Source organism: Zerene cesonia, unplaced genomic scaffold (genome assembly GCF_012273895.1).
Source record: "Zerene cesonia ecotype Mississippi unplaced genomic scaffold, Zerene_cesonia_1.1 Zces_u001, whole genome shotgun sequence".
Taxonomy (NCBI): Eukaryota; Metazoa; Arthropoda; class Insecta; order Lepidoptera; family Pieridae; genus Zerene; species Zerene cesonia.
In genome coordinates, this window is record NW_024045131.1 from 2577981 (window position 1) to 2590700 (window position 12720).

The 12720-nt window shown below is 40.4% G+C and overlaps 1 protein-coding gene across 1 annotated transcript in view; it reads left to right on the forward strand.

The window, feature by feature from the left end:
- Positions 1-12720, forward strand: part of LOC119838086 (histone-lysine N-methyltransferase eggless) — a 29264-nt gene that overhangs the window by 13903 nt on the left and 2641 nt on the right. The window contains exons 16-32 of the mRNA XM_038363897.1: positions 19-189; positions 577-694; positions 3568-3685; positions 4401-4600; positions 4886-5076; positions 5649-5735; positions 6369-6473; positions 6699-6847; positions 7402-7597; positions 7954-8121; positions 8720-8856; positions 9337-9400; positions 10179-10292; positions 10941-11057; positions 11258-11391; positions 11599-11720; positions 12361-12427. Coding sequence (XP_038219825.1) covers positions 19-189; positions 577-694; positions 3568-3685; positions 4401-4600; positions 4886-5076; positions 5649-5735; positions 6369-6473; positions 6699-6847; positions 7402-7597; positions 7954-8121; positions 8720-8856; positions 9337-9400; positions 10179-10292; positions 10941-11057; positions 11258-11391; positions 11599-11720; positions 12361-12427 — 2258 coding nt within the window. The remainder of the gene's footprint in view (positions 1-18; positions 190-576; positions 695-3567; positions 3686-4400; positions 4601-4885; positions 5077-5648; positions 5736-6368; positions 6474-6698; positions 6848-7401; positions 7598-7953; positions 8122-8719; positions 8857-9336; positions 9401-10178; positions 10293-10940; positions 11058-11257; positions 11392-11598; positions 11721-12360; positions 12428-12720) is intronic.

A 12720-nucleotide genomic window follows, 5' to 3' on the forward strand; every position in this document is an offset into this window, starting at 1 on the left:
AAAAAAAACACTTTCCAGAACACGGATATAGCGGTGGTGAAACTGTCGGCGGAAGTCGCCCCGGCGGACTTGCCCCCGCCCGGGAACATTGTCCGGGCTGCGTTGCGGCCCGGGATGGACGTGTTCGCGAAGCGGAAGGAATTGCGGTCCTGGGGAAAAGCCGTGATCGTTGAAGTGGGGGGCGCTTCGGTGAGTAATAGTTCTATTGTTGTGTGTGTTGCCATATTTGTATTTTTGTGTATTTTGTTATATATATAAAATGCAGGCAAAGGAGCCGGCGAGTCACCTGGTGTCGAGTGATCTACGTTTAAATAAAAACATTAGCGTATTTAAACAAACAAATAAAAAAACAAACTCTTCATTATAATATTAGTATAGATTAGATCTTCATTCTTGCGTAAAAATCCTTTTCGCACGAGATCCATCTCGAGCGAAAGGGACGGACGCATTATTTTAACATAGGAGCGACAGAGATAGGTTACACCAGGTCAATTTACGAAATTCTTAGTAGTTTGTGAACATACTTTAAATTTTCTTTGCAAATTTAAAGGGTTCTACAGATTTTTCTCCTTACAGGTTACAGAATATACAAACTGTCGTGTGAAATTCGAAGCGTCACCCCGCAATTTGTACAAAAATCTCACCGCACAGTGCTTAGCGTATTTCGAGCCGGCCAAGGCCAGACTGACCATTGGTAAGCGATTGATAAATATGATGTACGTTAAGTCAGTAAAATAAAACTTTTCTAGATAAAATGTCACGCGTCCCTATGCCTAGGCTAGGTTAGGTTCTATTCTACATTAAAAATTCATATAAGGAGAATCACGTTAATTTATGGAAAACCCTCGGAAGTTATCCAGAAACGAATCAAACAAATAAATTTACAGTCCAATTGATACTTTTTTCTTTGTTTGTAAGGTTTACACACAAATGCTGCCTATTTATACATATGATACACACGTATGTATACTCTTATGGTCTAATTAGCTGCGCCCCGCGGTTTCACCCGCCTAAGTCCGTATCCCGTAGGAATATCGGGATAAAAAGTTGCCTATATGCTATTCCAGTTGTCCAGCTATGTGTTTTTTTTTATTCATGATAGGGAAGCGCTTGACCACGATCTCGCCTGATGGTAAGCTGAGATGTGGTCTAAGATGGAGCGCGCTTCCCTAGAAGGTACCTGTTCACTCTTCTCTTAAAAACCTCCATCAACCTTTCCATGTATGTATCTATCTATCAATGTGACTCTATATCTATCTGTCTATCTTTTTATTTTATAATTATTATTTTAAAGCTATCTAACTCGATTGTGAGTAACACATAGTAGAATGATTCCTTAATATTATAAAAATTCTAATATTAGTGTATTGAAAGCGCTGCTCATTAAACGTCTTACTGAGTCTAATGAGAAGAAATTAAAACAGCTGCTGATGCACGAGGAGCTGGGAGACAGGATCTCGATTCCTTAGACACTTGCAGAGCTTGGCAGGATCTAATGTCCCGAATGATTTTCTGAAGACCATCTGGATCAGCCGTCTCCCTTATGGCACGCAGACGGTCTTGGCGGGTCAACCAGGGACGGCTACACTAGAAGATTTCGCTGATTTGGCGGACAGAGTTTGTGACTTGGATACTTCAACTCCTGGCGTCGCTTCCGTGAGCCAGGAAAGCGCCGGCTCAGTTCTCAGCGACCTGACGCGTGAGGTGGCCGAACTTTGAAAACAGCTACAGAAGCTGGGGTCGAAGAGAAGTGGAAGATCCAGATGCAGGACCACTCGACCGCGACGCCAGTCATCTTCCAGGCAACGGTCGCAGTCCCAGTATCGAAAGTCTCCACTCATTCAGCCACCCTGGCGCTAAAGCATCGGCTAAATTAGTTGCTGAGCGATACATATGGCCAGGAGTGCGCAAGGACTGCAGAGATTTTGCCGTGATCGTTGTCGTGACCGCTCCATTAGGCACGTTTAATTTACCCAGGTCACGGTTTAAACACATCCACATCGACCTTGTGGGAGCCCTTCCACTCTCAAATGGTTACCGGTATTGTCTGACGGCGGTAGATAGGATACTCGTTGGCCAGAAGCAATACCGATCGAGGACATCACAGCAGAGACAGTTGCCAAAGCCTTACTCTCAGGTTGGATAGCTCGATTCGGCTGTCCTACAAACATTACAACCGACCCTGGCCGTCAGTTCGAGTCGGCGCTCTTCCAATGTTTGTCCAAGATAGCCGCATTCGAACATAAACATACAACTGCTTACCATCCAGTATGCAATGGACTGGTGGAACGTTTCCATCGACAACTCAAAGCTGCGATCGTATGCCATGGGAATGAGAGATGGACCGAGTCTTTACCATGGGTTCTGTTAGGCATTCGAACAGCTATTAAAGAAGATCTTCAGTCTTCATCGGCTGAGCTGGTATACGGCGAACCCCTGAGGTTGCCGGGTGAATTTTTCAACCCCATCACGGTAGGTACTACCGATACTTCTGATTTCATAGCTCGCATTAGAAATTTGGCCAGACAGCTGCAGCCAACACCAACAACTCGTCATGGTAAATCGAATATCTTCGTTTACAAGGATCTCGCCACTTGAAATCACATTTTCCTCCGTGAAGACGCATCTCGTGGTTCTCTACAACCGGCTTATAAGGTCCACGTAAGGTTTTGTCAAGGGGGAGTAAAGTTTTAAGATATTGTTAAATAAAATATAATAGTTTAAAAAAACTATAAAACACGCTTTAACAAAAATCATATTTTGCAAATTGAAAACTGGAATAATTTTATCAAATTAGTGTATTGTCATCGGACCTCAATAAATCTACAAAGTTTGAACGAAATCTGGCCGTTTAAAGTGGGTCAAAATCGCGCCCAAAGAAGTCAGTTACAAACAAACAAACATACAAACAAACAAACATACAAACAAACAAACATACAGGTGAAGCTAATAAAAAGCGTGTAAAAACAACGAGGTCACAGTATCGATAGACCGTATTAAACCGGCCTTCATACTGTCTGACCATAAAGACGACCCTTCACCAGATGTACCCAAAGAGTATGTCACTCGTTCTGGGCGTCGGGTAAGATTTACTGATTTTTATCGCCCTTGACGGTCTCTGGAGGGGGGTGGTGTAGGTAACTTTCCTACTTTTAGTTTGTACTGCCACTGTAATATTATTACTTTACATATCACATATGTACATATTATATTATATTTATGATATTTTTAAATAGGTATTTAATTATATTATATTAAAGCTTATTTAAAACACTTTCATAACCGGCGATGCGTATTACAAATTATCGATGTACGTCCATCGATAACATTTTATCGACAGGTGCTCATCACTAATGCTGAGTGAATACCGTTAGGTTTTGCTAAACTTCGCCCCATCGTGCGATGCGGGGCCGTGCGCGGGGGGCGCATCGCCTTGCTAGCGCATGCCGTCCGTCTTGTATTGACCTCGACGCGGAGCGTTTGTCGCTTTTCGCTTCCACACTGTTACCGTACTTTTATCATAAACTAGCTATTTATTCATTTATCTCCTACACATTTCTACATTAGGTACTCGAGTGATAGCTCTATACGAAGACACAAATCAAAAGCGTCAATTGCAAAAGAAAAACGACTCCTTCTACGCCGGCGTGGTTGCCGAAATACCGAATCCTGTTAATAATTATAGGTGAGTATCGATAGATTCTGAATGGCTGTTACATTATATTGTTAAAATCAAAGAGGGGGGGGGGGGATAAATATTAGTTTGAGGTATTAAGAATGTACTGCGATTCTACACAACGGTCTACTTGATGTAGTCAGTTGATAACGAATCGCAGCAGGTCCCAAAGATTACTAACAAAGTGAGGGTAGTTGGGCCGAACATTGCATAATTAACATTTGAACACCAAGGCACAATCAGTACGAACGCGCAACGTTTCTAAGTGATTTGACATTTTATAGAATTATAGAAAGCTAAACGAGTTTTGACAAATAGTGAAAAACGACGTCTGAATCTTTAATGAAAATTATTCAAGTGAAACTTCTTTAGAATCTTTGTGATTTTAAACATTATGCAACGGAAAAAACGACAGGCAAGAGACACAAATACAAAAATGTGTAGAATGAAGCCGGCAAAGAATGAGACAGAAATATATATACTATTTTATATATATATTCATCTCATTCTTCTGTCGATTTACTGAAGTTTTACTTCTATCGTGTGTGGATCCTTTTTTTATCCAACAGAATATTAAAACACAATTTTCTTTAAACATTTGTACCCAAAGGGAACCTATAACTTAAGCTATAACTAACTTATATTATAGACATTACATATATATAGGTTTTTAGCAAACTTTTCTCGGCCATAATATATGCTTTTCCCCCACGTACCTCTACAGGTACCTGATCTTCTTCGACCACGGCTACGCGCAATACGCGAAGCACAAGAACACGCGGCTCGTGTGCGAATGCTCCTCCTTCGTGTGGGAGGAGGTGTACTCCGCGTCGAAGGATTTCGTGAGGAAATACCTAATGGAGTACCCGGAGAGGCCGATGGTCAGGTTGCACGCTGGACAATCTATTAGGATAGAGTGGAGAGGTGTGTATGGAAAAGATCTATTGGGTTTCTTACTTTTATTAGCTTTACAAAATTGACCCACTTTAAACGGACATATAAAATTAAAATTTTGTACACCTATAAGGGATTGGTGACAATACAATAATTTCTTGAAGTAACTTATTGTCCAGATTAGGATCGCCTATATCAAACCACGCGGCAGACAAACATCCAAACAAATACACTTTCACTATAAATATGATATTAGTGGGAAGTGTGATTATTAAAAATGGCTCATTAACAAATAGTTTAAATTCAATTTTTCAGGCAAATGGTGTCCAGCGAAAGTGCTGAAAGTGGACGCGTCTCTGGTCCTAGTGCAATTCGGCAAGGACCTCCAGGAGAGGGTGGAGTGGATCTACCGCGGCTCCAACCGGCTGGAGCCGCTGTTCCTGGAGCAGCAGGCGGCCGAGAGGCACAGGCCTAGGGCTCTGCCCCGTGCGCAAGCGCATTCTAGGGTAAGATGATACCTAAAGTTTTAGTTTTGGTTAAGTAAATCCTACTAATATTATAAATGCGAAAGTTTGTGAGGATGGATGTATGTGTATGTTTGTTATTCTTTCACGCAAAAACTACTGATCCGATTGCAATTAAATTTGGTACGTAGATAGCTGGACAACTGGAATAGCACATAGGCAGCTTGTTATCCTGATATTTTTACGGGCTACAGAATTTCGCGGGTGAAACCCCGGGGCGCAGCTAGTACTCCCAATTTTTCAACTACTTAGTAGCTTGGTATTTGAAATAATAAACCGCCTACAAACTGTCAGAATAGATCAAATTTAAACATAACCACATGGCAAGCATCAGCTGTCAGATAAAATAAAAAAAACATGATAAAAATTGGTTCACTCAGTCAAAAGTTAGAAGTTAACATACACAAAAGACACAGTGAAAATGATAAGCACCTTCTTTTATTGAAGTCGGTTGAATTAAGTTACATGCGTCTCTTCAGCGCACTAAGAAAAAAGACAATTAACATAATTATAAGAGTTATGTTATTAATATTAGAGTTTTTTTTTTGTTTCAGACCAACATACCATACGTAGAATACACAAGGTCAGAGGAGCAGATGAAGTCGAATGAGTCTGCGTCTCAAAAGGATGTTGTTAACGAGGTATGTATGTGTATCATCATCATCATAATCATCATCATCAGTTGCAGCAGTAACAAGCCATAAAACATTTATGGCTGTATATATACAGGCCTCCTATGAGGATTCAGACCATAATCCACCACGCTGGCCAAGTGCGGGTTGGTAGGTCACATGTCGTCGAACTTTTGAGTCTTCGACATGCCGGTTTCCTCACGTTGTGAATAATGTGCAAATATATTTTTTTTTTTGTAAATAAATAATAGTTATTGTTAAAAAACAAATAAAGAATATGTTTCTTGATAAAACCTGGCCTTCGAGACGCAGTTTACCTCTTACAGGTCAGAACCTGTATTCTTTTTATTCTGTTTTTGAAATAAATAAATAAATAATAAAAAAATAAAATAAAATCAACTAAATTGTCTCATTTGCGCTTATGCAGAGTATACGCAACGAAATTATTTATTCCCGGCGATCATAATCGGGATAATAAGATTAACTTATGAAATTATTTTATTGCACCGATCCTTGATAAGAGTACAAAGTTTGAATTAAATCTGTATGTTGAAGTGGGTCACAATCGAGTCTTAAACAGTCGGTTACATACAAACATACATACATACATACAAGTAAAGCTAATAAAATCGTGTTTAATAGGACATACGTCGCCAACGCGCCGTGGCCAAGAAGTCAACAACACAGCCTTCACAGACCACTCCGCCTGTGTCTTCAAAATTGGACAATTTCACCAGTCGGGTTGTGGTAAGTTAATATGTATTTTCTGGACATTATAAAGATGTTCATATCCTATCTGTATAACAAATTTCATCAAAATCCGTTCAATAGCTTCAGTGCGATTGATGGACAAAGTGCAAAACCAACAAACTTTAACATTTATAATATTAGTGTAATCTTGGCACGAAGACAACGTCTATCGTCTCAGCTCAACCCATTTGAATAATTTAAATGTGATGAATGATATTGCAGTACTACACGCCCAAGAACGCAGTGCGTCCGCACCGCATAACGGGCCCGCACCTGTGCGGCGCTGCGTGCGCGCGCCGCGACGTGCTGGCGCTGCGCGACCTGCGCACCTACAACCCGCTCGCCAAGCCGCTGCTCAGCGGCTGGGAGAGGTTCGTGTGCTCCACGCTTTGCAGTGCTACGCGTCCGTAGTGCAGTACAACGCGCCCGCTCTGCAGTGCTACTCGCCCGTTGTGCAGTACAACGCGCCCGCTCTGCAGTGCTACTCGCCCGTTGTGCAGTGCCTCCGCACCGCTATATAGTGCTACGCGAACGCAAAAAAAAACTGTGCGGTGCGGACACACATGAGAATTTAAAAGAGAGGGACGGAATATGAAATGGATTAATATGGGAAATATTGGGAAAGGATTGGGATTGATGGGTAGGAGAGGGATACGGGCCGCCGTGAGCGTGTTATTTTGTGGGGACCGCGTCGACAGGGGCTTGTATTGCTTGAATAGATATATTGTATTTATGATTTTGATAATGGCAGTGTTTTAGAAAGATACATTTTGTATGCAATGCTTATTTTCAAATATACAACACTTTAGTTAATAATTGTATTCAAAATATTATCAGATAATTTCAGTTTAGCCTCATAGATATTGCATGCTCATACATTGTTTTCTATCCTCTAAATCCATTCAAAATTGAAATAAAATTCCAGGCAAATAGTCCGCTGGAAGGGCAACAAGGGCGTGATGTACCGGGCGCCGTGCGGGCGGCGCGTGCGCAACATGAAGGAGCTGCACAAGTACCTGCGGACGGTCGGCTCCGACATGGGCGTGGATCTGTTCGACTTCAACCCCAACACGCACTGCCTGGCCGAGTTCGTGATAAATAAGTGTCTCATCTCGAAGAAGGTGGGTAGTTTCAGAAAATTTCGATTATTGTTCAGTTTTGGTTGGTTTTTGTGGGTTTTGCACACTTCGGGATGAATTGAGCCAGCTCGCATCGGGGAAGTTCCACACCTCCACAGAAGACCGGCATGAAATAGCATGTTTCGTTTGGTGAGTGGGCGTGTCGGAGGCCCATATACTTTTCCTTACCCTTCCGTGTCCTTTATTCCTTTCGACAGTCCTTGCTTAATCCCTTTCCAGTTTGAAGGTGGTACTCCATTTATAGAGGTGTAAGGTCTGCAATCGACCTTAAGCCTCTCCAAGTGCTCATGTGTCCATATTTTTTTTTATATATTTTGAAGTCACATGCCCCCCCCCAGGACCTGTCGCACGGCAAGGAGAACGTGCCGGTGCCGTGCGTGAACTACTACGACGAGTCGCTGCCGGAGTTCTGCTCGTACAACACGGAGCGCACGCCCACCGCCGGCGTGCCGCTCAACCTCGACCCCGCCTTCCTCTGCGGCTGCGACTGCGACGACGACTGCGCGGTGCGTACCCGGGGGAGGGGGGGGGGATAGGTGTGGTAGTCGGGCTGGTAGGGTGGTGGGATTAGGTGGGGTTGTAGAATTGAGTAAGGTTGTGGGCTTGGTTTGAATGGGATAGCGTGGTTGGATGGGGTGGTCGGATTAGTAGGCTGGTGGGCTTGGATGAGATGTTGAGATGGGGTATGGTGGTGGGATTGGAAATGTGTGGGATATTGTGTGTTGGATGGGATAGTGGAAATATTTGGGTTAATAGTCTTCTTTGTGGCATTGAGTGCGATAATAGAAATGGGTGGGATAGTGGAATTACGCGATCTGGAATCATGTACCCTATATTAAAGTGCAATGCTGAAAAGTTTGTGTGTTTGACTAAACATGCTATAATCTCGGCAACTACTGGTCCGGGTTGAACAATTCTTTCAGTGTTAGATAGCCCATTTGTTAAGGAAGGCTTAAACATCAGGTACTACGTGGGTAAATCCGCGGGGCACAGCTAATTAAATGTATTAATATACATTTTTTTCAATCTAACGGCACAAAATATATGCTCAGCACCCGATTGCGTATGCATGATTTGTTTAAAATTTTAACCAAACATTTCCAGGATAAAACCAAGTGCGCGTGTTGGAAGATGACTCTGGAAGGTGCTAGAACGATCGGCCTGGATGGCGCCAATGTCGGCTACGTGTATAAGAGGCTGCCCGAACCGCTGCCCTCCGGTATATATGAGTGTAACTCTAGGTGAGATACTTTTTTTTTACTATAGTACTACTACTGATATAAATAGTATGAAATTTTGAAAAAAGAAATCACTTATAAATTAAAAATAAAAAAAATAAAAAATATTGTATAAAAAATACTTTTCTTGCTGGTAATATTAAAGAAGATTATTGTATATTATTTTATAAAAAAACATCGAGGTTGAGATGATGATTTATTAACTGTTTAATGTATACTTGACTTTACCTTTGCCCCTTTACGGGATGTATATATCCAACGGTGAAAAGATTTTTAAAATACGTTCAGCATTTCCTGAGATTAGTAGATTCAATCAAACAGACTCATGTTATAGTAATACACACTGCGATGTTACGGATTTTTAAACTCTCAATAGTGCTATTGATGTTTCATTCTTGAGTCATATAAAAAAGCAAGACAAATTTTAACTGTGATAAAAAAAGAACGAAATAGTGATATGATACATATTTTATTGAATTTCAGGTGTAAATGTAAATCCACTTGCTTAAACAGAGTGGCACAACACCCGCTACAGCTGAAATTACAAGTGGGTATTATAATATTATTAATCCAATAATTTTTCTTATTAAAAAACTAAACCTTAAATTATCACAATTAGACCAAATTTAAATGGGCCCTCACGGAAGGTGTCAATTTTCTAACAAAATAAGAATCGTCAAAATCGATTCACCCGGTCGAATGCTCTGTCCCTCTAAACACAAAAAACACATTCAAATTAAGAATCACCTCCTTTTCTTGAGGTCGGATAGATAAAAATACTAGCATGAATAAAATATATTGTAACTAGCTGCGACCCGCGGTTTCACCCGCGTAAGTACCATATTCCGTAGGAATATAGGGATCAAAAGTAATCCCGATTAAGCGCTCCATTGGGAGTCGAGCACGCTTCGGCATGAATTGGGCCAGCTCGCACCGGGGAAGTACCACTCCCCCTCAGAAAACCGGCGTGAAATAATAGCTTGCTATTGTGTTTCGTACGGTGAGTGGGGGAGCCGGAGGCCTATTTCCTTCTCCTAGCCCTTTCCAGTCCATTCCTTCTTTCCATTCATCAATCTTTTCCTCATCCCTTATCCCTTAAAAGCGGGCAGCGCATTCTCAGAGGTCTAAGCCTCTGCGAATGTTCATGGGCGGTGGTGATCGTTTACCATCAGGCAAACCACCAGCAGCAGACATAAAAAAAAAAAAAAATGAGCGTCGAGTTAGCTATAAATCAACCATTTTATTATTAGTTTGTAAATATTGTTGTTACTTTGTCTGTGGTGTTAAATAAACATTCACTTTTTCTTCTTTCCTATAATTTGCAGGTGTTCAAGACAATGAACAGAGGTTGGGGCATTCGTGCCCTCAACGATGTGCCCAAGGGGGCATTTTTGTGTATATACGCGGGGAACCTGCTCACCGATGCCACTGCCAATTTGGTGAGTGGAAAGTCATAATGAATAACAAAATTTGGACAAATATGGTATTAGGCGATTCAACTAAGATTATAAGATTGAATTTTTCTTAATTGCTTCGTTTTGGAAGCAGTGGCTGGCTCAGTGGTGAGGACTGCCACTTGGCCAGCGAGCTGGATTATAGCCAAAACTCTCATACCACTATTACCACTGTACCCTCGTTCCCATTGCTGGGAAACACCCTCCCTGTGTCCCAGTAGTGGAACATATGGGCTGGTGTTGATGAATTGCTTTATTTCATATTAAAAATCTCCTACTTTTCTATTGTGTTTGTTAAGGTTTCGTTATTTTTAGTTGCCTAGAAGAGATGGCTCTTCCTGGTCGCATTCGGAGCAATTTGTGTGTATTTTGTACTGTTTTCCTTCGGTATCTAAATATATATAACTCAAAGGTTATAGACTGACATAGTGATCTATCAACGCACAGCCCAAACCACTGGACGGATCGGACTAACCGGGGGATTTTGATAAATTCTACCCCCAAGGGACTAAAATAGGGGATGAGGGTTTTTACCATGAAAATTTATTAATACTGCGCGGGCGAAGTTGAGGACAACAGCTATTGTACAGTAGATAGTATATAAAGTATTCATTCATTCATTCATTCGAATAGGACGGTCTCAACGAGGGCGACGAGTATTTGGCGGAGCTCGACTACATAGAGGTCGTGGAGCAAATGAAAGAGGGATACGAAGAGGATATACCGGAGTCCATTAAGCAATTGGATAAGGTAACGTTTAATCTTTAGCTTTAGCATAGCATTGCAAATACTTCAAAGAATAGAAATAATAAATAAGTTCAGCTTATTATTTAAATTTTTTACAATAAAAAAAACAACACTTCTCAATTTATCACATTTTTTCTTCAAACAATATTGACGTCATGAAATATTACTGGTACTCTAATACTCTTCTTAATAAATCGTTATAGAAGGAGAGCGATAAGACATCAGACGAGAGTGAGACAGCGGAGTCGTCGACGTCGGAGGAGGAGAAGAGTGCAGAGAAGGATGATGATGATGAATTCGTGCCGGCGTATATTGGCTCTGGAGTTATGAAGTTCAAGTGAGTGTTTACTGTTTAGGGTTCCGTACCTAGAGGGAAAAATCGGAGGAAGGGATTGGGGGGGGAAAAAGGAAAGAACTAGTTAGGTTAAGGAATAAGATACGGGTTTCCGGCTCCTCCACTTGTCGATCTTCTGTGGAGAGTGGTACTCCCACGGTGCGAGCTGGCCCAATTCGTGCGGAAGCGTTAAAAATATTTATATTACAGCAAGCGTTTGAGGAAGAGAACAAAGAATAATGAAGAAAAAGAGAAAGAGGACACTGAGGCGGAGAAAGAAAAAGAGAAGAAGAGCAGTGATGACTGTATCACGATCAGCGATGATGAAGATGGTGAGTGCTTCTGTTTGTTTATCTGTGCTGGTAGTCGCCCAGTGGTCGAAATTCAAGCGAAACAATGGTATATAGGAATATGTGCCACATGTAGGGGAATGTGTATTTTTTTTCATTGATTTAATGTATTTTAATGCATTTTGAAGTGAAACTTCTTTAGAATTGTTGTGATTTCAAACCTCATGCAACGGAAATAATTATGGTTTAAAAAAACACGCTTTTATTGCAAATTGAACTAAAAACTAGAAAATAACTTTTGATGGCAAAGAGTTTAATGTATCTATAGTTGCAGATGAAACAATCAGTCATAATGAATCACCTCAAAACAAAATTATAATAAAATTTAAGTTAGCACCCCACGCTTTTTTCAGTTGTCCAGCTGTCTACTGTTTTTGCGTGAAAGAGTAACAAACACACACTAATCCTTACAAACGAATTCGAATTTATAATATTAGTATGATTATAAAAAATTATAAATAGATGTCTAATTCAACTATGGCACCATGCCGAGTCGAGACCTTTTTCAGACAATGTAGTAATTTCACACAATATTTTATCTCATCTAACAAACAATTGTTTCAATTTACTTTACTTATATTCTATTCTATTCTATTCTAATTTCTAAATGTTAACTTTCTAGTGCGCGAACCTTCGCGGTTCACAGCCGCAGCTGGAATGGGAGGCAGCGAGTTTCTCTCCAAATATAAGTGAGTGTATAAAATTTCTATTAGAAAGTTTTTACATGTTAATATATTTAATTCTTCAACTTCAACTTGGAATGCATTGAATAAGTATATTATATCATAGATAATCTCTTTTTGTTTGTTGTTTCATCATGTACAAAATTTAAAGGTTATAATTTCAACATAATATACTTATTATAAGTAAAATACTACTTGTAAGTGATTTTGTCTTGATAAGAATATTTTTGTTTATTTTGTTTAATTTAAATCTTAAATTAAATTATAAGATTAAGCCAATTCAAAAAAAAAGAACTTTT